Genomic DNA, 27,900 nt, shown 5'->3' on the forward strand with positions numbered 1-27,900 from the left:
TCTAGTAGCATGTGTAACATGGTAAATCTCAGTGACCAGCCCCTGCAGACATACTGGGGTGTTGCATCCATACCTTAAACAAGCAAGTGTGAGGAAAAGTTACCAACTGGCACTTACCACATCTAAAGGTGTTTCACTTGCAATCTGGAAAAAGAACATCAAGAGTGACGATGCGTCCACGACAAACATGCAGCCACACCTTAAAACCTACTGTTGGGTTCTGAGAATATGAAATATACTAATTCATGTCACTGAGGGAGAGAGCTTAATGTATAACGTTTACATTATGTCAGGTTAGGGGTCACATCCACTTGAATGTCCTTCATATGACGAACCTCCTACAGAGCAAATGAGGAAAATATGATATATTATGATTTATGTTAGTAACAATACAATATGGGAATTTTATCCCAAAGCTACCTACAGCTAACATATATATATTTAAGTATGTGATCTATGTAAATAAATAAATATATCACAGCTGTAAAACTGTATGGTGGAGGCCTACCCATTTCCCAGGAGCATTGTAAAAAGTGGATTTGGGTACAGTGTTTATTTCCCCCTAATATCTTTGAAGATTCTGAGACCATTAGGGTTAAACATTACAGATATAAATGCAATATATGGAGTAGAAAAGATTGCCTGCCCACCAAAGAATCAACATATGTTCTACATGGTCTATTTCTATCTGAATGTAACACCTCAATCAAGCTTGTTAATTGATCGTTAAGTCATGTTTGTCAGGTAAACGGTCATTAGTGGCCTATATAAGCCTCATACAGGCCATGGGAAGACATTACCTGTTGATAACACAGACTATTCTCATGATCATGGGAGGTGTGAGAGACTTGCTGCTCTTTGTGATGACTGTGGGGGTTGTCAAAGGTTGGTTCACTAACGTTTTATTTGGATTGAAGGGATTTGTTTGGGAAATATGCTAACTTTATAAGTTGGAGATTCAAATTTGACTGTCTGTTTCTTCCGCATTGGTCATCTATTATTAATATATGTAGCTATTTTGTGTGAACTCAACTTCTGTCAACACTTTCTCCTCAGTTTCTTGTTACCCTGTTGGAAAGTCCCAGAAGCAAGATCAAGTCTCTCTGCAGAGGAGACTTGGAGGTAAGTGTTTCTTTCCACAACCCTTCTAGCTATGTTCTTTGTCACTGTCTATGGTGCTGCTGTGTTTGACACTCATTCAACACCATAGAGTAACTCAGTCTAAATAACGTTGTCAAAGCCTTTGATTTGGTAATTTTGCTTGTGTACCTTAACCTACGTTTTTCAGAGCTGTCATCAAATGACGTCTCCATTGAGCATGCCCTGGCCTTGCTCCGATCCATAGGGTCTGACGCTAAACAAGACAGAGAAGGTACGGCCTGAAACATATACTTTGAAAACTGTTGGGTTCAACATTCGACTGGCAATTCGGCCTAGACCGTGTGGAACAGATGTGTTGCTGTAGAATACCCAACTGTTCCTTTTGTTTTTTCTATAGAGTATTTAGAGACTAACGAAGTAGAATCCCAAGCTTCTCCAAACCATGGTAGCTCTCAGGCAAATGATGCCCTGTCCTCTGAGGAGAAGCTGAGGCGCATGTCCTCTGACGACGCTGCGACTGGCCCGTCTGACGACGCTGCGACTGGCCCGTCTGACGACGCTGCGACTGGCCGCCCGTCTGACGACGCTGCGACTGGCCGCCCGTCTGACGACGCTGCGACTGGCCCCCCGTCTGACGACGCTGCGACTGGCCCCCCGTCTGACGACGCTGCGACTGGCCCCCCGTCTGACGACGCTGCGACTGGCCCCCCGTCTGACGACGCTGCGACTGGCCCCCCGTCTGACGACGCTGCGACTGGCCCCCCGTCTGACGACGCTGCGACTGGCCCCCCGTCTGACGACGCTGCGACTGGCCCCCCGTCTGACGACGCTGCGACTGGCCCCCCGTCTGACGACGCTACCTCTAAGGAACTGTTCACCGCTTCATCGGAGCCCCCGTTGACCACAAACATGGATATCTGACGTGGGACATGGTGCTCGGGGTCCATGCAAGAGTTCATGGGTACTCTAGTCCAGGTTGTCTGTGTGTGTAACTGCATTTGCTTGTTTTGGCTCAATTAAACATTAACTGTAATACTTGTGTCCTCAGTATTGTTTTGGCGGTTCCTACTTGGCAACATTTATTTTGCATTATAACCATGCTTTGGCCTCAGCAATATATTAATACTTTGACCCCTGTGTTTAAGCTACATTTGCTCAGTGTTGGTCAATTTATGCTAGTAGCATCACATGATGTGGAATGGGTTCTAGTTCATTTTAACTTGATGGTTGTGGAACACAGTGTCTGGGGTTGGTACATATGAGGATGTTGCTAGACTCGGGGTTTCAGTGCTAACTAATATCACGGTTGTCAACTTGCATTTAAATTACTCTGCTGGGTGTCTTCTCTCCTGACTGACTTGGTTTCCTATTAGTGAATGCTTACATGTGAAACCAGCTCTCGTCTCATTAGCCCATCGTTTTGGCGGTTGGTCTTCATATCCCAGTGACAATCCAAACTTTCAGGTTAAATAAGTCAATGCTAACCTGCTTTAGCTGGCAGGCTGCTATCAGGTCCTAGCTCTCCCAGAGTTGCTTGTAGCGCCTCTAACCTAGGGTTTGATGGGGGGGAACAGTTTTACCAGGATTTCCCACCCACTCCGATTACATGGGAGAAATTAACCGGTTAATTTCTATGAAAAGCGTGAGGTGAAGTCTGTTCATACAGGCCTTCTCTATCCGCATGATCAACGCTCGGGGTGTGCGTCGTACTTATAGTCGCCATGAATTCAAAGAGCATGTACACGCAACCTTTAAATGCAGTTAATACAGCAACAAAATTGGCTCCAACTTTTGAGCTACCGGTAGGTATCTGCTTTAATTCAAAACAATTTCTGTGGCACTGCTTTACTCACTTATGCCAACCTGAATTCAGCCTGTTTTGAAGCAAGTTAAACCGTTACGGCCTATGCAAATATTTTGTTTGCTACAGGGTAGGCCTTCCAGGTTATTTTATGTAGCAGGGGCGAAAATCTGATATCAACTTTGGAGGGGACAATTACATGACATTTTCTGAAGAGCAATTCCTGAGGGGGACACCAAAAGTAGTGCTGTAACACACAGCCTACGTTGTAATATGGTAAATGTATATTGAGGAACCAAAGAAATAAGGTGTTTGCCGTACTCCTAACTACCGGTACCCAAAACTACACTAATCACAACAGCAATACCATTGCCTTTAACAGATCTTAGTTCAGTCACCAGTGTAAGTTGAGAGTGGGGGTATCCATGGCATTTTCCAATTATGTTCCTATTTTACAAGTCCAAAAAATGGAGAACCTTTCATAATGTTGCCAAACAAAGACTCAACAAACTTACCTGAGACTCCCTGTCTCTGCCAGTCTGTCCCCAGCTCTGCCGTCTGTGTGCCATCTGTTGCCTGCTCTGCCTAATGACATCATTGTGAAACATTTTCATTATCATTTCACTTCTTTCTTATGAACATTTTATCAACTAGTCTTTGAGATATTAGGTTATAGGGTTCTTATTTTGCATTTTGGTGTACTGAAAAATACTCTGATGTCTGTCTTTTTTCATTTTTCTACCTGGCTGGCTACACACAGTGTGTAGGTTATTTACAGTAGGAGATGGGCTTCTATCATATCTTCTATCATTCTATATGGGCTTCGATCTAAAAGGTAGCTAGCAAATGTGAAACGGATTGCAGTGACAAGAGTTGACAGCTGTATGAGTTCACCATTTACACAACATATGCTGCAACCTTTTGTAATTTTAACCGTTTGTTTCATATTGGCTGGCTTCCAACAATAGCTGAATTTGCAAAGCTAGCGAGCACAAATTCCGTTTCAGTGGTGTTTGCTATAATCTTTGCTACCCGGGTTAAATACAGGTGAAATAAAATAAATAAATAAAAGTTCCCTTGCGACAATTTAGCTTTTGCAACGAGACCATTACATATATTTAAGACAATGGTAGAAGAGAGTGTAGTTCTGTTCAGTTTGGACTTCAGTTTATCGCTAACCTTATCACAGGGACTTTGAAGCACTAACTTACATTGCTGATCTTGGAATAAATTGACGATAGCAAAGATTCCATCTTTGACGACGCCACATAAATGGAATAGGTACTAGCTAGCTTAATAGTTAATATTTGCGCGCTAGCTCTGCAAATTCAGCTAGTGTGTGTGTGTGTGTGTGTGTGTGTGTGTACCCTGCCAACATAAAACAAAACATTGCAATGGCGCGATTGACTGGATTAACCTCATGTCAGTCACGTGCCTTTCAGACAGTAGATACGAACCCTCTGTTACCTTGCCAACTAAGGAACTGGCAGTGGATCAAACCATTGTGAGGCAAAGGGTGGGGGGTCGCAATCTTTTGAAACTGAAAAAAGCGCTATTAAGTGTCTATAATCAGCACAATTGCTTTCATTGCGTATTATTATTATTATTTAAATTACAGAGTAATGTTTACAGTGATATATTGGGGGGGAAAAATCATATTTTTCCCAGGATGGGGGGGTCGTGTACCCCCCGTCCCCCCTGGGATTTCCGCCCCTGTTATGTAGCCTAAGATTGTGTATTGAATGTTATTCTACATTTGTTTGTCTGGGTCTTGAGAATCAGTTACCCTTTCTGACCAAGTCTGTAAAATAATGCGAGAACTGGGGGTATTTTGTCCTGAATAAAAGTAATAACGGAGAAGAATGGCAGGGTCTTGACAAGTTAATTTGATTGTGTAGGCTCACGTTTAATTTATGCTGTGACTAAATGAATATTAACTTGATAATTGACTTTATTGCTGGAGAACAGATGCAATAGGTAGGCCTGAGAAGATTTGATGTAAATATAGCTGAAGAATGGCACATGATAAACTGCGGGTTTAGATTCACGTGCAATTGATCAACTGCGGCGCTATCCATTGTGCTGAATCTCCGCTACAGCGTAACTGTTAGATTATCAGAGATTCAGATTTGTTTCCTCTGACAAAATCATCACAATAACCGAAGTATAAACAGCCACAACCTTCCCAAATTCCCTTGATAGCCAGGTGTAAGGGGAGAGGAAAGGACCGAAATGCATCTTTCAGTGAAAGGTAGGCTACTGTAATAACCTCATATTTGACCCGTCGGCCAACAGTGCCTCATAGACCGGTTAAAACTAGGCTACATCAATGAAATAGTGTGGTGACTTTGAGTTGATTAAATAGCAACAAATACAAGAACCCATTAGTGTATATTTCTCCATGTAGAGTGGTATAATCATGTTGGATCTTATTCGCTGCTTAACACCCTGCATCCCACAGCTGGCTTGCTTCTGAAGCTAAGCAGGGTTGGTCCTGGTCAGTCCCTAGATTGGATCTAGTTGCTGCTGGAAGTGGTTGATAAGAGAATTATTTTATAAACGTAAATGAATCAATAAACCATGATGAATTATTAGTCATACAGCAGGGTTAATGAATAATCAATGTAATGATCAATGTAGGGATCGATTGGTCTGATTAGTTCCGGAAAGTCCAGGAACCACTGGAGAGGGAAAGAAATGTGTGTATGCAATTAGTATAGCTACAGAAGCAGATGGTCAAGGGAGTAAAACTTCAGAGAGTTCCTAACCTTGAAGGAAAGGAACAGGCTGAGCCAGAAGGTGATAAACAGTGTGAGAAGTTTATGGGGGTTGCAGGTCACCAACGGATTGTGTGTAAATGCATGTGCGTTGTAATGGAAATTATATGATTAAAGGTTTGACTAAATGATTTCACCCTGAAAAGGTATAACCGAGTGATTATAAGATGAATGTACTAATGTGTGTGTGTTGGAAAAGTTTAAGCTTAATGATTTAGCAATATAGGCAAGACATTCAAGGGAAAAGGGGAACTGTTACCAGACAGAAGACAACTTGTGACCACAGTGAAACTGATAACAGGAAGAAGGTCTCCCCACCCAGAGAGGGGAGAAAACTTTAGGCTTGCAGTAGATTATGTAACATGGGGCAGGATTTGTGATGGAGAAGACTTGTAAATAAGCATTGACAGTGTTAAATAAGAGGAGGGGGCATCTGTAAGGGGTATGACATATGATATGACCAAATGTTAGGTATAAAAGGCTGTGTACATTGTATGATATTCTGAGCTCTCGTGAATAAACTTGGTTGACTATTGTAGGCTGGGCCTCCGTCTGTGTCATTTAACCAGAACCTTACAAACTCTGGGGTGCAGACTGAGTAGTTTAATTGAAGTTCAGTTTATGAACATTGGGAACAAAATTCTCATAACATGCGTAAGTAAGCAAGAACTATATAATGACTGTTTTGTTATCCTGACGCCAGAACGTTCTCTGAATAAAGCTACAGAAACCTTTTGCAGAAAGCTGAGTCCTTGCCTAATTATTTTAACCCATTGTCTTACAAACCTTGGGCATTAGTCAAGGCGAATTGATTATTGATTATTATCATCAAGATATAAAATTCCTTTAACAATTGGTCCTTCGAGCCGGATTTCAATACCCGCTCCTGTCGTTCCAAGGAGACACCAAAACCGTGCACGGGCGGATGAAATATCCGTAAATCAAAGACCCGGCCCTTTTCTGTGAGTTCTTTACAGGCCGGTGGCAAACTGGTATGTGACAGAAGCGGTGACGAGATCCAACCTACATTGAATTCTCAGCTGCAAAATAAGGTCAGTAATCTTTATTCATTAGTTTGGGGTTAAATTCTAAACTTACTAAAAATTGACTTAGAATGGACTGGATTAGGTTCCTATTAAGCATTGGTCAAGATAAATGTGAGGGAGGATATTAACCGTAAAACTAACAAAAAGTAAGATTTGTATCGGGTATACCGTCCATATAATCTAATGTAGAGAAAGTTTAAGACAAAAGTATCTATGTTAGTGTTGGCGGCACTGGGTCACAGATCTAAGTAAGACCTAAAAGTAAAACCGGTTGCAGTAAGACCTAACAGTAAAACTGGTTGCAGTAAGACCTAACAGTAAAACTGGTTGCAGTAAGACCTAACAGTAAAACTGGTCGAAGTACAGTAGCCGGAAAACGTAATATAGAAGGCGAAATAAAGATAAGTAAGTTACGTTAGTATAGGACTAACAGGAGTAAGTGAGATAACAGTAGAGCACACACATAGATTGTGAGATTTAAGTATAATAACAGAATTATAGAAGCATACACATAGATTGTGAGAATTGGAGCTAATATTGAGACCTAAATGATACCTGGTCAATAATATATTAGGCGGAAAACATAATATGGAAGGCGAAATATAATAATAACATTTATAAGAACGTAGGTCAGGGACATAATTTGTATGAATATAGATCGCCTGTCAAAATACATTTTAGAGGGGATAATCGAGATCTACCAGAGGCGCGCAAAATAGGTCTGATTATTCCAAACAGGAGGAAGGAGGTTACACCCATAGAAAGTGAGAATACATATTAGAAAATAAACGAAGTAATTGAGTAAGTACACACATATTGTGACAATAGGAATAACAGTAATTGAATAAACATGGGTGGTAAATCCTCAAAGGAGAGGAAAGAAGAGCCAGAACCAAGAGAGTCTAACCTTAAAAAGCGACTGGCGCTGTATAATAAGCCAGGGCTGAGGGAGGTTCAATCAGATTGGGAGGAGGATCAGTGTCCTCTCATAGAGCTTCCTAATCCTAGGGCAGGCGAAGCTGATCAATCGGATATCTTACAAGTGTATCGACCCTGGACTCAGAGAGATGTAGCAAGAGCAGTTGAGGGAATAGCACATCCAAAAACAGGAATAGAAGGGTTTAGGAGAGATATGGTGGGACTGACCGAGAGTTTTAAACTAAATACAGGAGAATTGGAAAGGGCTGTCCGACAGATAGTGGGGAAAGACTGGGCAGCAGTGAAGGGAGCCTGGGTTCCAGGGCAAGGAGAAGAACCGGTTTTACCATGGGCAGGAGATGGGGATTATGCAGACAAATTGACACAGCTCTGTAATAATCTTAGGGACTATTACCGTAGACATGCAGACTTTTCAAAAATACATGAGTGTAAACAAGGGGATGGGGAAACTGTTTGCCAGTATTTAGAGAGACTGAGAGATGTGTTCAATGCTAATAGTGGACTGGTAGAGCCTAGACAGGGAGACGACGGACCTTACCACCAACAGTTAAAAATAGCCTTCTTGAGTGGTATGGAGCCTGAAATTTGTCAAATCATAAAAGAGACTCTGATAGGGTGGGGAACAGCCACATTGGCCGAAGTAAAGAGGTATGCTATACACCATGAGCATAATGGCAAGGAAAAGAAAAGTAAGAAAGAACAGACAGGAGCAGAACATTTGATCGCCACTCTTGGAGAAATTGCAGGAAAAAGCAGGAAAGATTTTAAAAAGAAAGGGGGAAACAGGGAGAATAGAAAGTGGATAGAACCTGAGGACAGAAAGTGCTACAACTGCAATATAACCGGCCACATGGCAGAGGATTGTAAGGCCCCACCAAGGAACCATAGACAGAGACAGTTTAGGGATAGACAGAGAGGAGAACAGGATTTAGCAAACTTATTGAGAAAAGTGGATAGAGACAGTCACTGTAGACAGAAGGGGAAAAACAGGGAGACGCGCTGACAAAGACGGAGAGAAGTGGTGTTTTAATTGAGATAGAACAGGACATTTCGCCAGAAACTGTAAAACAGCCTGTAAACGTTGTGACCGAGTAGGACACAACCACCGGAATTGCAGCTCTAAGCAATAGCATTTTGGTTCAGTGGTAGAATTCTTGCCTGCTATGCGGGGGGCCCGGGTTCGGTTCCCAGCCCATGCACCATGGGACTAAAATTTAATTTAATTATTTTTATGTTATGACTAGAAGCATACGGTTGTTAGTGTTTGTTTAAGATAGAAACCGAATGCTTTGATAGCTTGTTGAGGTTAAATTGAAAGACAGATTCATTTAAAATAATAGCGAGGCGAATTCGATAAAGTACGTTGTTTGTGGTCTAAATGGCCTGCTTAAATGATTTATAGAGAATGGGAGTTGTATTTCAATGACGGAATCAAGGAAAAGGCAGTTACCTAAATCTAATGAATTATAAGGAGCGGAAAGTAATAATTGCGACAGAATTGTGGTGATATACATGATATTTTTTAAAGCCTTGGACATTTCATAAGAGTGAAGCCGAAGGAGAGATAAAGTTGTAACATTGGGTTTAATCTTACGATAGAGGTAAGGCAGAACGCTGTTTGAAAAGAGATATATATTATTTTTTTCGTACGGGTAAAATGAGAAGCGTTGGTTGTGAGCACTGAAAACATATGTGGCTGGAAGCGATTCTGGTCTGAATAATGGAATCGTAAAAGTTTTGTGATAAATTCTGGTTATAGATTCGTGGTTTGATTGTTTAGTAACACCAGTGATTTGAACGGGAAGTGGATGTATGCTAACATTATGTTTTCATTGCATGAAACAATGTCAGGTCAGAAAGGTGGATTGCAGGGCGAGTTTATTTTATTTCGCAGGAACAGTGTAAATTAATTATAGTTGTGCGTGAGCCTGGCCGGCGTGCGCGTTCCTGTAGGACGTAGAGTCGCAAGCTAACTCGAGGACGCGCTATTTGTAAGGGGGTGAGTGTAACCGCGGTGGTGCGAGTACAATGGAGTTATAAGTACTATGAAGTTTTGTTTATAGTCAACTTTTGGGTTTTTGAATCAGTGTGGTAGGATGAAACGCTGACCAAGTACTTATTTTATGGAAAAAGAAGCGCTTAGCTCTCTTTGGAAAAAAAAAAATTCCTAGGGACATGATATCTTAAAGGGGTTTACACACATGGCATTTTGGAAGTTTTGTTTTCTGAGTTTAATTAAACACGTGAAATTCTTTTGATAGGGAATGTTCTGGGACCCTGGGATACAAAATGTAAATAAAGTTCTTAGCTTTAATTTGTTTAATGTAGTAAGAAACACGGTTCCGAAAGGGTGGTATGACTTTTGACCCCTCTGGTGACTCTTCCTGTGTGGTCTGATCAGCCACATTGAAAAGCCATGGATGGTGAATTTAAGGTCATTGGTGATATTGATTTTAAGGGAATTTGTAGAACTGATAATTATGAGGAGTTAAAGTTCTTAAACACAATTGATAATTTGAACCAATGAGAGGACTAAAAGGGCAAAGCTTTAGACTAAGGGTAGGCTTCCTTAAGTCTATTTTCCTATAACAATAAGGGTAAAATAATTTTTCTTGGTGGAGTAAATCAGATTAGTCATTTTGATCTGATTATGTTATTTTAAAATATTTTGACCAGTAGCAGGGGTATTTTTTTTTTAACGTGATCTAGATACGTTTATTTTCCCTTAGGAAGTCAGCTGTTGTTGAAAGCAGTGTAAGAGATTTAACCTGTTATGGATAGGGGGCAGTATTTTCACAACCGGATAAAAAACGTACCCGATTTAACCTCTTACATCTAGACGTTCCGCTAGCGGAACACCTGCTCCAATATCCAATGATAGGCGTGGCGCGAATTACAAATTCCTCAAAAATACAAAAACTTCAATTTTTCAAACATATGACTATTTCACAGCATTTTAAAGACAAGACTCTCCTTTATCTAACCACACTGTCCGATTTCAAAAAGGCTTTACAGCGAAAGCAAAACATTAGATTATGTCAGCAGAGTACCAAGCCAGAAATAATCAGACACCCATTTTTCAAGCTAGCATATAATGTCACAAAAACCCAGAAGACAGCTAAATGCAGCACTAACCTTTGATGATCTTCATCAGATGACACACCTAGGACATTATGTTATACAATACATGCATGTTTTGTTCAATCAAGTTCATATTTATATCAAAAAACAGCTTTTTACATTAGCATGTGACGTTCAGAACTAGCATACCCCCCGCAAACTTCCGGGGAATTTGCTAACAATTTACTAAATTACTCACGATAAACGTTCACAAAAAGCATAACAATTATTTTAAGAATTATAGATACAGAACTCCTCTATGCACTCGATATATCCGATTTTAAAATAGCTTTATGGTGAAAGCACATTTTGCAATATTCTAAGTACATAGCCCAGGCATCACGGGCTAGCTATTTAGACACCCGGCAAGTTTAGCACTCACCAATATCAGATTTACTATTATAAAAGTTTGATTACCTTTTGTTGTCTTCGTCAGAATGCACTCCCAGGACTGCTACTTCAATAACAAATGTTGGTTTGGTCCAAAATAATCCATCGTTATATATCCGAATAGCGGCGTTTTGTTCGTGCGTCCCAGACACTATCCGAATGGTAAAGAAGGGTCGAAGGGCATGGCGCAATTCGTGACAAAAAAAATCTAAATATTCCATTACCATACTTCGAAGCATGTCAACCGCTGTTTAAAATCCATTTTTATGCCATTTTTCTCGTAAAAAAAGCGATAATAATCCGACCGGGAATGTCCATTTAGCTAAACAGAGGAAAGTAAACAAAGCTTTCGGTCGACGCGGGCACGAGCCTGAGTCTCACAGTACTGTAACAAGCCCCTACCCAAACGCGCTACTTTGTTTCAGCCAGAGCCTGCAAAGCCACGATTCAGCTTTTTACCGCCTTCTGAGACCCTATGGCAGCCGTAGGAAGTGTCACGGGACAGCTAAGATCCTCACTCTTCAATAAACAGAGACAAGAAGAACGACACCTTGTCAGACAGGCCACTTCCTGCATGAAACCTTCTCAGTTTTTTGCCTGCCAAATGAGTTCTGTTATACTCACAGACACCATTCAAACAGTTTTAGAAACTTTAGGGTGTTTTCTATCCATATGTAATAAGTATATGCATATTCTAGTTACTGGGTAGGAGTGGTAACCAGATTAAATCGGGTAAGTTTTTTATCCAGCCGTGAAAATACTGCCCCCTAGCCATAACAGGTTAATCTGATTATTACTCCTGCCCAGAAACTAGAATATGCATATAATTATTAGCTTTGGATAGAAAACACTCCAAAGTTTCTAAAACTGTTTGAATGGTGTCTGTGAGTATAACAGAACTCATTTGGCAGGCCAAAACCTGAGAAGATTCTGTACAGGAAGTACCCTGTCTGACCATTTCTTGGCCTTCTTTGCCATCTCTATCCATTAAAAAGGATCTCTGCGGTTACGTGACACTTCATACGGCTCACATGGTCTCTCAGAAGGTGGCAAAAAGCTGAATCGTGGCTTTGCAGGCTCTGGTTGAAACAAAGTAGCGCGTTTGGGTAGTGGCTGGTTACAGTACTGTGAGACTCAGGCGCGTGCCCGCGTCGACCGAATGCTTTGTTTTCTTTCCTCTGTTTACCTAAACGCAGATTCCCGGTCGGAATATTATCGCTTTTTTACGAGAAAAATGGCATAAAAATTGATTTTAAACAGCGGTTGACATGCTTCGAAGTACGGTAATGGAATATTTAGAAATCTTTTGTCACGAATTGCGCCATGCTCGTAACCCTTATTTACACTTCGGATAGTGTCACGAACGCACGAACAAAACGCCGCTAGTTCTGTATCTATAATTCTTAAAATAATTGTTATGTTTTTTGTGAACGTTTATCGTGAGTAATTTAGTAAATTCACCGGAGGTTTGCGGGGGGTATGCTAGTTCTGAACGTCACATGCTAATGTAAAAAAGCTGTTTTTTGATATAAATATGAACTTGATTGAACAAAACATGCATGCATTGTATAATATAATGTCCTAGGGTTGTCATCTGATGAAGATCATCAAAGGTTAGTGCTGCATTTAGCTGTGGTTTTGTTTTTTGTGACGTTATATGCTAGCTTGAAAAATGGGTGTCTGATTATTTCTGGCTGGGTACTCTGCTGACATAATGTAATGTTTTGCTTTCGCTGTAAAGCCTTTTTGAAATCGGACAGTGTGGTTAGATTAACGAGAGTCTTGTCTTTAAAATGCTGTAAAATAGTCACATGTTTGAAAAATTGAAGTTTTCGGATTTTAGAGGAGTTTGTATTTCGCGCCACGCCCATCATTGGATATTGGAGCAGGTGTTCCGCTAGCGGAACGTCTAGATGTAAGAGGTTAACACAACAAGGCTGTGGAATGGATATAATATTACTATATTTTGTTGTGAATAAGTTTAACCTCTTGAGGATACCCTAGGATAGGGGGCGCCACAGCGCATTTTGAAAAAAAATCGTTCCCATTTTCAACGGCCTACTAATCAAACTCAGAAGATAGGGCATGCATATACTTATTATATATGGATAGAAAACACTCTAAAGTTTCTAAAACTGTTTGAATGGTGTCTGTGAGTATAACAGAACTCATTTGGCAGGCAAAACCCTGAGACATTTTCTGACAGGAAGTGGATACCTGATGTGTTGTATTGAGTTGAAACCTATCCCATTGAAAAACACAGGGGTTTAGGAATATTTTGGCACTTCCTATTGCTTCCACTAGATGTCGCCAGTCCTTTCACAGTGGTTTGAGCCTTATAGAGTCAAAACTCAGTGAATGACAGGAGTTTGAAATTGGTCACAGGGGATGGGCCATCACCATTATGACGCCGGCGGCCATGTCTGCCCCCACCTTTGGAAACGGTTTTAAAGGCAATGAAATCATCCCCCTCGAATCTTATTGGCTCTCTTGGTGTTAGAGGCCCTGAACATTTATTTTATACAACGTTTGACATGTTTGAACGAACCTACATGCGCGAGGATTACTTTCAGTATGAAGTGCAGAGCTGCGTTTGGAGAGAGCCATAGGACGCGCTACCAACATCAGGCTAATGGAACGTGAAGTATGGCCTTTTTGACCGAAAATACATCTGTTGTGGACCTGGGATGCTTTCTGATGAAGACAACTAAAGGTAGGCGATTATTGACAATATTATTGAAGATGAGATGGTTCATACTGTTGCGTCCAAGATGGCGCCGAGCACTGTATATTAGCTGATTTTCTGAGTATCGCATCTCCTTTTATCGCAAAGTGTGATTACCCAGTAAAGTTAATTTAAAATCTGGTATGACGGGTGTTCTCAAGAGATATTCATCTATAAATGTTAGATTGACAATATACATTTAAAAAATCGTTATAGTATAGCAATTTATTGAAACGTAGCATTGTTTACCGGGACGCTTTTGAGGGGAAATTAGGTAGTCAACGTCAGACAGAGATGTAAAATGCTGTTTTTATATATAAATATGACCTTTATTGAACAAAAGAATGCATGCATTGTATAACATGATGTCCTAGGGGTGCCATCTGATGAAGTTTGTAAAAGGTTAGTGCTACATTTAGCTGTTTATTGATAATATGTGATGGAAGTGGTTGGTCGGAAAATGGCTATGAAGCTGCTTTTTACGATGGACTCATCTAATATAATCTAATGATTTGCTTTTCCTGTAAAACCTTTTTGAAATCGGACGACGTGGGTCGATTCAGGAGAGGTGTATCTATAAAAAAAAAAAAAAAATATTTTTTATTTTTGTAAAAAATTATGATAATTTTTTAATGCTAATTGGCGATATGATTTTTCGCTGGATTTTGATCCCGCAAACGGGATCAGATGCTCAAGATTAATAATGGTAGACTTATGTCAACAGGACAGGGATATATGACATCTGTAGGTGATCCAGGATTATTGAGGGTATCGAGATAAATTTAAGTAGATATGCAATATCTAGACAGGTGGATTTTTCTAAGGTTCAGGAGTGCAACCAAGGAGACAATGAGACATTTAGTCAATATTTGGAAACAACCATATTATGAGAAAAAACTGGAGACAGAGAAGGACAGACGGAGAAATCCTCCCCTGCACTGCTGAAACCTTGAGGGTTGGGGAGTAGCAGGAAGAAAGGAGGGGGGCCAGCAGGAGTAGATAGGAAGAGAATTTGGTTCACTAAGCTCTAGGATATTAATTCATGGAGAGACTATCGGCTCCATTGGCAGGCATGTATTTTAGTTTTGATTTTAAGTTTATGTTTGGTAAATTCGCTAGGAGGAGATTAGTATAATTTTGTTGAAAGTAATTGTTACCCTAACTAAAAGGGCAATGAAAGCTTAGTTGGTTTCAGGTGTTAGACACTGAACCATTGCCCAGACACTATTCTGCACAGTAGGCCGAAATAGTAGCATTGACTAGAACCGGTGAAATAAGAAAGGAGAGAAAGTTACTATTTACACAGACAAGCACATAGACATTTAAAACCATACAAAACAGCACAGATACATCTTAAAGAAGGTAAAACACTTGACAGAGGATTGTTAAATTATAGCCAAGGATGAAGGCCCCAGGGAGAATTGGACATGTGGAAAATGAAATGGGGCATCCTACAAGAGAAGGTCTGACATAAGGATAATTTACTTATCCTACCAAAGACATTGTATGGATACGCAGTAATATTGATACATAGGCTAAGCAATGTATCAAGGGGAGGGAAGTATAGTAGAGTAGTTAGGAAAGAGTGATGGCCTAGAGGATAATTACTTAAACATTTTTTTTTTTGTAAGATATCCATTCCAACAGTTGGAAATGTACCTTATTGAGATATTCCGAAATGAGGGGAAGAAGGGGTGTTTAACAAGAATAGATAAGTATAGCAAATGGGTAGAAGCGTTCACAACTTACTTGGTGGACATGATTATGGTAGCTAAAATATTAAGTCAAGATATTATCCCTAGAGTTGGTTTACTAGGAGCCATCTCTTTAAATGATGGATGACAGTTTAGCTAATCAGGTAGAGCCTATAGAATGCCAGAGTTAGAGATACCAGAACAGGTAGACATAGAAGTTGAAGAAATACTAGCAGAGCACATGAGAAGACTGTTTGTTAACCAAACCCATATGTCCAAGATTTTGTGTCCCACAGGTGAATTACAGGAGAAGGTGATTCACTCAATCCAACCAGGAGACTGGGTGTGGATCCAGTCCCTGAGGAGAAAAAACTGGAAGCAACACCGTTGGGAAGGCCCATACCAGGTTCTGTTAAACCACTGCCTTTGCCATTAGAAAAGCTGAGAGAGTCACTTGGGTCCACGTTACCCACTGCAAGGAGGTATGTACACATATGAACACTGCTGATCACACACAGAGTTAGGAGAAGAACCGATACCAACATGGTCCGGGGGTTACCTCTTTAACGAAGATTCCCTATCCCGACCGTTCATCACTGTGTGTGCTCCTAGAGGTGTGAGTATGGGGTGGTACCTAGCAGATCGACTAAGGGCAGGAGAGGGTTGGCGGTTTTTGGGAAGAGTAGAGACTCTGAGCTGCATCATAGTTTTGGTAACCTTTCTGATACATTCAGATCCACCACCTTCCGGTACTAATCATTGGATACCGTTGTCATTGAGAAGAAGTAGAAGATAAACTATATAATACACTGATGAGTGACATACAGAATAAGGAATCAAAGAAGATCAAGATGTAGAATTTAAGGTAAACATTAAACAATTTCCTGGGGAAGCAGACAACTGTACAGGAATTGGGGTTGGCCAGATTGAAGTACTCAGCCAACCCACCTCGGTTCACCTAAATTCCGGATGAATACCAGTGTTATAGATACAAGAATGGCACCGAGAACTTAGATGATTTTAATGGCTGAAAGTAATCGTTAACCTGTTAGGGCTAGGGGGCAGTATTGACACGGCTGGATAAAAAACGTACCCGATTTAATCTGGTTACTACTCCTGCCCAGTAACTAGAATATGCATATAATTATTGGCTTTGGATAGAAAACACCCTAAAGTTTCTAAAACTGTTTGAATGGTGTCTGTGAGTATAACAGAACTCATATGGCAGGCCAAAACCTGAGAAGATTTCAAGCAGGAAGTGGCCTGTCTGAGAAGTAGTTTTTCATCTTGGCTCTTTTTATTGAAGACTCAGGATCTGTGCAATAACGTGACACTTCCTACGGCTTCCATAGGTTCTCAGAGCCCGGGAAAAAGCTGAACAATATCGAGGCAGGCTCTGGCTGAAACACATTATCGCATTTGGCAAGTGGCCACTCAGAGTACTATGGGCTTAGGCGCGTGCCCGCTTCGACCGAATGCTTTCTTTTCCTTTGTCTGTTTACCTAAAAGCAGATTCCCGGTCGGAATATTATCGCTTTTTTATGAGAAAAATGGCATAAAAATTGATTTTAAACAGCGGTTGACATGCTTCGAAGTACGGTAATGGAATATTTAGAATTTTTTTGTCACGAATTGCACCATGCTCGCCACCCTTATTTACCCTTTAGGATAGTGTCTAGAACGCACGAACAAAACGCCGCTGTTTGGATATAACGATGGATTATTTTGGACCAAACCAACATTTGTTATTGAAGTAGAAGTCCTGGGAGTGCATTCTGACGAAGACAACAAAGGTAATAACATTTTTCTTATAGTAAATCTGACTTTGATGCGTGCTAAACTTGCTGGGTGTCTAAATAGCTAGCCCTGTGATGCCGGGCTATCTACTGAGAATATTGCATAATGTGCTTTCACCGAAAAGCTATTTTAAAATCGGACATATCGAGTGCATAGAGGAGTTCTGTATCTATAATTCTTAAAATAATTGTTATGCTTTTTGTGAACGTTTATCGTGAGTAATTTAGTAAATTCACCGGCAGTGTTCGGTGGGAATGCTAGTCACATGCTAGTCACATGCTAATGTAAAAAGCTGTTTTTTTATATAAATATGAACTTGATTGAACAAAACATGCATGTATTGTATAACATAATGTCCTAGGGTTGTCATCTGATGAAGATCATCAAAGGTTAGTGCTACATTTAGCTGTGGTTTGGGTTTATGTGACATTATATGCTAGCTTGAAAAATGGGTGTCTGATTATTTCTGGCTGGGTACTCTGCTGACATAATCTAATGTTTTGCTTTCGTTGTAAAGCCTTTTTGAAATCGGACAGTGTGGTTAGATTAACGAGAGTCTTATCTTTAAAATGGTGTAAAATAGTCATATTTTTTTTAAATTGAAGTAATTGCATATCTAAGGTATTTCAATAACGCGCCACAGGATTCAACTGGCTGTTGAGTAGGTGGGACGCAAGCGTCCCACCTAGCCCATAGAGGTTAATGTGACTGACTTAAGTTTGAAAGCACAGGAGAAAATGTTTAACGTCATAGCACCTATAACTGATGTAGGGTGGGCCAGTACCAGTAAAGGACGCATACGACAGAAATTACCACAAAGGGTGGTTAGGAACTTGCGCCCTGGGGTTATTGGTCCAACCAGTTCGAGTTAGTCATCAGAGGCCAGTTATAGGAGGCTAAAGTAGGCACAGGAGGAGTTTTGACCAGGATGGGAGTAGCTTTACAAGATGGATGCTATTGGCATCCTCAGGGAAGTTCCAGATGAATACAAAGCTATGAATCAAATATGTGAAGGCTTTAACACTACATTATTTTGGTGGTTGACAATAAATAGAAATGTGGATTGGATTAATGACATCTTTAATAATCAACAGAGATTCATGAATGAAAACGGGGATGCAGTAAAGAGGTTCTCTGACCAATTATCCGCCACCTCCCTCATGACCTGGTAAAATAGACTGACTCTCGATATGTTATTGGCAGAACAGGGCAGTGTAGGAAGAATGATTAGGTTCAGCGCTACACGTACATTCCTGATAACACATCCCATGTTTGGGAAATGGAAAAGTGTTGTAAGAACTGTATTATGGGCTGCTTTCACCCATATGAGTGTGTTTGTGTTGTGTGGATGTTGTCTCGTCCCATGTGTGAGAGGTTTAATCACCAGGACTCTAGAGAGATCGATGACGCAGCAGATGGTGAGATATGGACCAATTCCGAGCTCCGATCAGTGGGATGGCGAATGCGGGCCTCCAGGCCAGGAAGATGGCTCTGTTTCTTTCAATAACGAGGAGCCAATGTTTGATGAAACAATTTTCAACGTTTAGATAGAATTTTCAATGTTTTGATAGACTGTTCCTTTAATGAAAATGATGATGAAAATCCTGAATCGAAGTGTCATAATTGGAAATAGGCCTAGGACAGTAATGGAGGAGTAGGAGGAATATTCATGTATTGCTTTTGTTTAATCCTTGTATCACAATTAATTTCCATATAGCGTGTGATTAGTTGTATTTCCATATAGCGTGTGATTATTTGTATTTCCATATAGCGATTATTTGTATTTCCATATAGCGTATAATTATGTGTGATTACATATAGAATGTGATTAGTAGGGTTCTCATATCCTGTTAGGGCTAGGGGGCAGTCTTGACACGGCTGGATAAAAAACATACCCGATTTAATCTGGTTACCACTCCTACCCAGTAACTAGAATATGCATATACTTATTACATATGGATAGAAAACACCCTACATTTTCTAAAACTGTTTGAATGGTGTCTGTGAGTATAACAGAACTCAAATGGCAGGTCAAAACCTGAGAGATTCCTTTACAGGAAGTGGCCTGTCTGACCATTTCTTGAACTTCTTTTCCATCTCTATCATTTACTAAGGATCTCTGCTCTAACGTGACACTTCCCACGTCGTCCATAGGCGCTCAGAGCCTGGGAAAAAACAGAATGTCGTCATTCCAGCCCCAGGCTGAAACACATTATCGCCTTTCTCAAGTGGCCGATCAAGGGACACTGGGCTTATGCGCGTGACCCGACCGCCCCCGCCTTTGGGATTTTTTCCTCTGTTTGCCGAAAAGGAGATTCCCTGTCGGAATATTATCGCTTTTCTAAGAGAAAAATGTCGTAAAAATTGATTTTAAACAGCGGTTGACATGCTTCGAAGTACGGTAATGGAATATTTAGAATTTTATTGTCACGAATTGCGCCATGCGCGCGACACTTCTTTACTATTTCGGATAGTGTCTGGAACGCACGAACAAAACGGCGCTATTCGGATATAACGATGGATTATTTTGGACCAAACCAACATTTGTTATTGAAGTAGCAGTCCTGGGTGTGCATTCTGACGAAGACAACAAAAGGTAATCAAACTTTTATAATAGTAAATATGATTATGGTGAGTGCTAAACTTGCCGGGTGTCTAAATAGCGAGCCCGTGATGCCTGGGCTATGTACTTAGAATATTGCAAAATGTGCTTTCACCAAAAAGCTATTTTAAAATCGGACATATCGAGTGCATAGAGGAGGTCTGTATCTATAATTCTTAAAATAATTGTTATGCTTTTTGCGAACGTTTATCGTGAGTAATTTAGTAAAATGTTAGCGAATTCCCCGGAATGCTAGTTCTGAACGTCACATGCTAATGTAAAAAGCTGGTTTTTGATATAAATATGAACTTGATTGAACAAAACATGCATGTATTGTATAACATAATGTCCTAGGGTTGTCATCTGATGAAGATCATCAAAGGTGAGTGCTGCCTTTAGCTGTCTTCTGGGTTTTGGTGACATTGTATGCTGGCTTGAAAAATGGGTGTCTGATTATTTCTGGCTTGGTACTCTGCTGACATAATCTAATGTTTTGCTTTCGTTGTAAAGCCTTTTTGAAATCGGACAGTGTGGTTAGATTAACGAGAGTCTTGTCTTTAAATAGCTGTAAAATAGTCATATGTTTGAGAAATTGAAGTAATAGGATTTTTAACGTTTTGAAAATCGCGCCACAGGCTGCCAGTGGCTGTTACGTAGGAAGGACGCAAGCGTCCCACCTAGCCCATAGAGGTTAAAGCATCTGATCATCATGGTGAATTATTGAATCATTTAAGGGTGGAATTGATAAGAGAATTATCTAATAAAGGTAAATGAATCAATAAACCATGATGAATTATTAGTCATACAGCAGGGTTAATGAATAATCAATGTAATGATCAATGTAGGGATCGATTGGTCTGATTAGTTCCGGAAAGTCCAGGAACCACTGGAGAGGGAAAGAAATGTGTGTATGCAATTAGTATAGCTACAGAAGCAGATGGTCAAGGGAGTAAAACTTCAGAGAGTTCCTAACCTTGAAGGAAAGGAACAGGCTGAGCCAGAAGGTGATAAACAGTGTGAGAAGTTTATGGGGGTTGCAGGTCACCAACGGAATGTGTGTAAATGCATGTGCGTAAGTAAGCAAGAACTATATAATGACTGTTTTGTTATCCTGACGCCAGAACGTTCTCTGAATAAAGCTACAGAAACCTTTTGCAGAAAGCTGAGTCCTTGCCTAATTATTTTAACCCATTGTCTTACAAACCTTGGGCATTAGTTAAGGCGAATTGATTATTGATTATTATCATCAAGATATAAAATTCCTTTAACAGTGGTGTTGGAGGGCCAGTAGGAGTCACTCTTTCCTCTGGTCTAAAATAATATCCCAGGACAGTGATTGGGGACATGTGCTGTCTTTCGGGTGGGACGTTAAACAGGTGTCCTGACTCTCTGTGGTCACTAAAGATCCCATGGCACTTATTGTTAGAGTAGGGGTGTTAACCCTGGTGTCCTGGCTAAATTCCCAATCTGGCCCTCATACCATCACGGTCACCTAATCATCCCAAGCTTACTATTAGCTCATTCACCCCCCCCTCCCCTGTAACTATTCCCCAGGTCATTGCTGTAAATGAGAATGTGTTCTCAGTCAACTTACCTGGTTAAATAAAACATATGCTTCTAAATAGCACTTTCGGTTTGAACGGGAATCCCGGTAATTTCTTGCAATTTGGTAGAAAATTGGTAGATTCTCTGGAAAAGATATGTCCCTACATGACCAATGAGGCCTACCCTCCTCCCCCAGCCATTGGGATGAACTTTGCGGGACCCCCACCCGAATACTCTACCAGGTACGGACGAGACATGGAGACAACTGTTCCTTTAATGTTTTGTACTCATCTCATTAAAAATGGATTCATACTAAAGACTAGGTCAGAATACATTTGGACTCCCTCGCTCTTTGTCTTTCCCTCTCAAATCAACTCTTTACCGTGAAATGCTTGCTTACGAGCCCACCCCAACGATGCAGAGAACAAAACTATAGAATATATATATATATATATATATATATAGTACCAATCAAAAGTTTGGACACACCTACTTATTCAAAGGTTTTTCTTTATTTTGACTATTTTCTACATTGTAAAATAATAGTGAAGAACTCAAAACTATGAAATACCACATATGGAATCATGTAGTAACCAAAAAAGTGTTAAACATATCAAAATCTATTTTATATTTATATAGACTCTTCAATGTAGCCACCCTTTGCACACTCTTGGCATTCTCTCAACCAGCTTCACCTGGATTGCTTTTCCAAAAGGACAGATTTCCACCGGTCTAATGTCCATTGCTGGTGTTTCTTGGCCCAAGCAAGTCTCTTCTTCTTATTGGTGTCCTTTAGTAGTGTTTTCTTTGCAGCAATTTGACCATGAAGGCCTGATTCACGTAGTCTCCTCTGAACAGTTGATGTTGAGATGTGTCTGTTACTTGAACTTTACAGCAGAGGTAACTCTGGGTCTTCCTTTCCTGTGGCGGTCCTCATGAGAGACATAGCGCTTGATGGATTTTGCAACTGCACTTGAAGAAACATTCAAAGTCTTGAAATTTTCCGGATTGACTGAACTTCATGTCTTAAAATAATAATAGACTTTTGTTTCTCTTTGCTTATTTGAGCTGTTCTTGCCATGATATGGACTTGGTATTTTACCAAATAGGGCTATCTTCTGTATACCACCCCTACCTTGTCACAAAACAAGTGATTGGCTCAAACGCACTAAGAAGGAAATAAATTCCACAAATTAACTTTGAACAAGGCACACCTGTTAATTGAAATGCATTCCAGGTGAGTACCTCATGAAGCTGGTTGAGTGAATGCCAAGAGTGTGCAAAGCTGTCATCAAGGCAAAGGGTGGCTACTTTGAAGAATCTCAAATCTCAAATATATTTTGATTTGTTTAACACTTTTTTGGTTACTTCAGGATTCCTTATGTGTTATTTCATACTTTTGATGTTCTACAATGTAGAAAATTGTAAAAAATAAATAAAGAAACCCTGGAAATAGTAGGTGTGTCCAAACTTTTGACTGGTACTGTATATATTGTAACACGAGGAATAAAATACCCAAGAATAAAGCTATATACAAGGAGTACAGGTTCCAGATCAGTGTGCAGGGGTACGAGGTATTTGAAGTAGATATGTACAAGAAGGCAGGGTAAAGTGACTAGGCATCAGGATAGATAGTAATAATAATAATAATAGCAAAATAAAGAACAGAGCAGCAGCTGCAAATGATGAGTGTAAAGGTGTGTGTTTGTGAGAGTGTGTAATGTGTATGCATGTGTGTTTGGGTTGTGTCGGTGTGTGTGTGTGTGTGTGTGTGGGAGTGTGTGTGTGGGAGTGTGAATGTAGTGTGTGTGAGTGTGCATATGCTTTGTATACAGTCTAGTGATTGTGCGTAGGGTCAGAGCAAGACCCTTTAACTTTTTGAGGATGCGAGTGCCCATGCCACGACTGTGCGGGTGTGTGTGGACCATGTTAGGTCGCCAAGGAACAGCCCTGTTGATGTGGATGGGGACGTGCTCTCCCCTCTTGCTCCTGTAGACCACGATCAGCTCCTTGGTCTTACTGGCATTGAGGGAGAGGTTGTCCTGGCACCACAATGCCAAGTCTCTGACCTCTCATCGCCTTCGTGTCGTCAGCAAACTTGACACACTGGGTCCCGACACACTGGGTCCCAACCCACTGGCTCCAACCTCCTGTCTCCAACCCTCTGGATCCAATCTCCATCTCTTCATTACTTGGTTATGAAAACCCCCTGGCCCCAAAGCACTGGCCCAACCTCTCTTCATTACTTTCTAAGGCAGACAGGTCCAGAGGGTGCGCCCTGGCTGTCCCTCACGTCTAGATCCAGCAGAGACTGAACCAGGAACTCCATAGCATGGTGGTGGCCGTGGTACGCCTGAATAGAAAGACAAACACAGTCTCAAGCAAAGTCCAGTGGTACGCCTGAATCGATATATAATCAATGTCCTATAGTAGACCAGTGGTACGCCTGAACAGAAATACAGTGCTAGACCTCTAAAGTAGACCAGAGTCTTTCAATCGGGAGCCCATTTTTGCTCCCGCCCAGCATCAACATCGGAGGTCCCTGCCAAGCGTGGGATTGAGAAACAAACACTCTACTTCTCCTCTGAGGTTGATTAACTCAAATGGCAAAATAAGGAAATCATCCTCATCATCACTGTGTAGAATATGCATGTATTTTACACGAATCAGGAATAGATAGGAATTTGGTGTGTGAGTCTGTCTGGACAGTCAACTTCCTGTGGAAAATCAACACCATGTCTGCTTCCCAGATAGCACCCTATTCCCTATGTAGTGAACTACTTTTGATCAGGGCCTATAAGGATCTGGTCAAAAGTATTGTACTAAATAGGGAATAGGGTGCCATTTGTCATATGGAGACCACTACAGGAGCAGGTAGGCTTTACTCACAGCGAGGTGTAGAGGGCTGATGGGAGCTCTGACATCAAAGTCGTTCAGGATGTCTGTCCCTGAGCTTTCAATTAGTTGAGGAAAGACAAGGACGGCCAGTTCAGACTTGTAACATATTTACTTGGAAGGTTAGTCTAGTAGCATGTGTAACATGGTAAATCTCAGTGACCAGCCCCTGCAGACATACTGGGGTGTTGCATCCATACCTTAAACAAGCAAGTGTGAGGAAAAGTTACCAACTGGCACTTACCACATCTAAAGGTGTTTCACTTGCAATCTGGAAAAAGAACATCAAGAGTGACGATGCGTCCACGACAAACATGCAGCCACACCTTAAAACCTACTGTTGGGTTCTGAGAATATGAAATATACTAATTCATGTCACTGAGGGAGAGAGCTTAATGTATAACGTTTACATTATGTCAGGTTAGGGGTCACATCCACTTGAATGTCCTTCATATGACGAACCTCCTACAGAGCAAATGAGGAAAATATGATATATTATGATTTATGTTAGTAACAATACAATATGGGAATTTTATCCCAAAGCTACCTACAGCTAACATATATATATTTAAGTATGTGATCTATGTAAATAAATAAATATATCACAGCTGTAAAACTGTATGGTGGAGGCCTACCCATTTCCCAGGAGCATTGTAAAAAGTGGATTTGGGTACAGTGTTTATTTCCCCCTAATATCTTTGAAGATTCTGAGACCATTAGGGTTAAACATTACAGATATAAATGCAATATATGGAGTAGAAAAGATTGCCTGCCCACCAAAGAATCAACATATGTTCTACATGGTCTATTTCTATCTGAATGTAACACCTCAATCAAGCTTGTTAATTGATCGTTAAGTCATGTTTGTCAGGTAAACGGTCATTAGTGGCCTATATAAGCCTCATACAGGCCATGGGAAGACATTACCTGTTGATAACACAGACTATTCTCATGATCATGGGAGGTGTGAGAGAATTGCTGCTCTTTGTGATGACTGTGGGGGTTGTCAAAGGTTGGTTCACTAACGTTTTATTTGGATTGAAGGGATTTGTTTGGGAAATATGCTTAACTTTATAAGTTGGAGATTCAAATTTGACTGTCTGTTTCTTCCGCATTGGTCATCTATTATTAATATATGTAGCTATTTTGTGTGAACTCAACTTCTGTCAACACTTTCTCCTCAGTTTCTTGTTACCCTGTTGGAAAGTCCCAGAAGCAAGATCAAGTCTCTCTGCAGAGGAGACTTGGAGGTAAGTGTTTCTTTCCACAACCCTTCTAGCTATGTTCTTTGTCACTGTCTATGGTGCTGCTGTGTTTGACACTCATTCAACACCATAGAGTAACTCAGTCTAAATAACGTTGTCAAAGCCTTTGATTTGGTAATTTTGCTTGTGTACCTTAACCTACGTTTTTCAGAGCTGTCATCAAATGACGTCTCCATTGAGCATGCCCTGGCCTTGCTCCGATCCATAGGGTCTGACGCTAAACAAGACAGAGAAGGTACGGCCTGAAACATATACTTTGAAAACTGTTGGGTTCAACATTCGACTGGCAATTCGGCCTAGACCGTGTGGAACAGATGTGTTGCTGTAGAATACCCAACTGTTCCTTTTGTTTTTTCTATAGAGTATTTAGAGACTAACGAAGTAGAATCCCAAGCTTCTCCAAACCATGGTAGCTCTCAGGCAAATGATGCCCTGTCCTCTGAGGAGAAGCTGAGGCGCATGTCCTCTGACGACGCTGCGACTGGCCCGTCTGACGACGCTACCTCTGAAGCTGCGACTGGCCCGTCTGACGACGCTACCTCTGAAGCTGCGACTGGCCCGTCTGACGACGCTACCTCTGAAGCTGCGACTGGCCCGTCTGACGACGCTACCTCTGAAGCTGCGACTGGCCCGTCTGACGACGCTACCTCTGAAGCTGCGACTGGCCCGTCTGACGACGCTACCTCTGAAGCTGCGACTGGCCCGTCTGACGACGCTACCTCTGAAGCTGCGACTGGCCCGTCTGACGACGCTACCTCTGAAGCTGCGACTGGCCCGTCTGACGACGCTACCTCTGAAGCTGCGACTGGCCCGTCTGACGACGCTACCTCTGAAGCTGCGACTGGCCCGTCTGACGACGCTACCTCTGAAGCTGCGACTGGCCCGTCTGACGACGCTACCTCTGAAGCTGCGACTGGCCCGTCTGACGACGCTACCTCTGAAGCTGCGACTGGCCCGTCTGACGACGCTACCTCTGAAGCTGCGACTGGCCCGTCTGACGACGCTACCTCTGAAGCTGCGACTGGCCCGTCTGACGACGCTACCTCTGAAGCTGCGACTGGCCCGTCTGACGACGCTACCTCTGAAGCTGCGACTGGCCCGTCTGACGACGCTACCTCTGAAGCTGCGACTGGCCCGTCTGACGACGCTACCTCTGAAGCTGCGACTGGCCCGTCTGACGACGCTACCTCTGAAGCTGCGACTGGCCCGTCTGACGACGCTACCTCTGAAGCTGCGACTGGCCCGTCTGACGACGCTACCTCTGAAGCTGCGACTGGCCCGTCTGACGACGCTACCTCTGAAGCTGCGACTGGCCCGTCTGACGACGCTACCTCTGAAGCTGCGACTGGCCCGTCTGACGACGCTACCTCTAAGGAACTGTTCACCGCTTCATCGGAGCCCCCGTTGACCACAAACATGGATATCTGACGTGGGACATGGTGCTCGGGGTCCATGCAAGAGTTCATGGGTACTCTAGTCCAGGTTGTCTGTGTGTGTAACTGCATTTGCTTGTTTTGGCTCAATTAAACATTAACTGTAATACTTGTGTCCTCAGTATTGTTTTGGCGGTTCCTACTTGGCAACATTTATTTTGCATTATAACCATGCTTTGGCCTCAGCAATATATTAATACTTTGACCCCTGTGTTTAAGCTACATTTGCTCAGTGTTGGTCAATTTATGCTAGTAGCATCACATGATGTGGAATGGGTTCTAGTTCATTTTAACTTGATGGTTGTGGAACACAGTGTCTGGGGTTGGTACATATGAGGATGTTGCTAGAATCGGGGTTTCAGTGCTAACTAATATCACGGTTGTCAACTTGCATTTAAATTACTCTGCTGGGTGTCTTCTCTCCTGACTGACTTGGTTTCCTATTAGTGAATGCTTACATGTGAAACCAGCTCTTGTCTCATTAGCCCATCGTTTTGGCGGTTGGTCTTCATATCCCAGTGACAATCCAAACTTTCAGGTTAAATAAGTCAATGCTAACCTGCTTTAGCTGGCAGGCTGCTATCAGGTCCTAGCTCTCCCAGAGTTGCTTGTAGCGCCTCTAACCTAGGGTTTGATGGGGGAGAACAGTTTTACCAGGATTTCCCACCCACTCCGATTACATGGGAGAAATTAACCGGTTAATTTCTATGAAAAGCGTGAGGTGAAGTCTGTTCATACAGGCCTTCTCTATCCGCATGATCAACGCTCGG

The 27,900-nt window shown here is 41.5% G+C and overlaps 1 protein-coding gene across 1 annotated transcript; it reads left to right on the plus strand.

Annotated features, from left to right (window-relative positions):
• Window positions 1-824: 824 nt before the first annotated feature.
• Window positions 825-27,237, plus strand: LOC145859982 (uncharacterized). Its single transcript, XM_082959651.1, has 5 exons — window positions 825-885; window positions 1,057-1,122; window positions 1,289-1,372; window positions 1,499-1,973; window positions 26,153-27,237. Exons 1-5 carry the CDS (start codon window positions 825-827, stop codon window positions 27,123-27,125), a joined length of 1,659 nt encoding a protein of 552 aa, XP_082815777.1. The 3' UTR covers window positions 27,126-27,237.
• Window positions 27,238-27,900: the final 663 nt, after the last annotated feature.

Source organism: Salmo salar, chromosome 02, assembly GCF_965601325.2.
Source record: "Salmo salar chromosome 02, fSalSal1, whole genome shotgun sequence".
In the NCBI taxonomy this organism is placed as follows: Eukaryota; Metazoa; Chordata; class Actinopteri; order Salmoniformes; family Salmonidae; genus Salmo; species Salmo salar.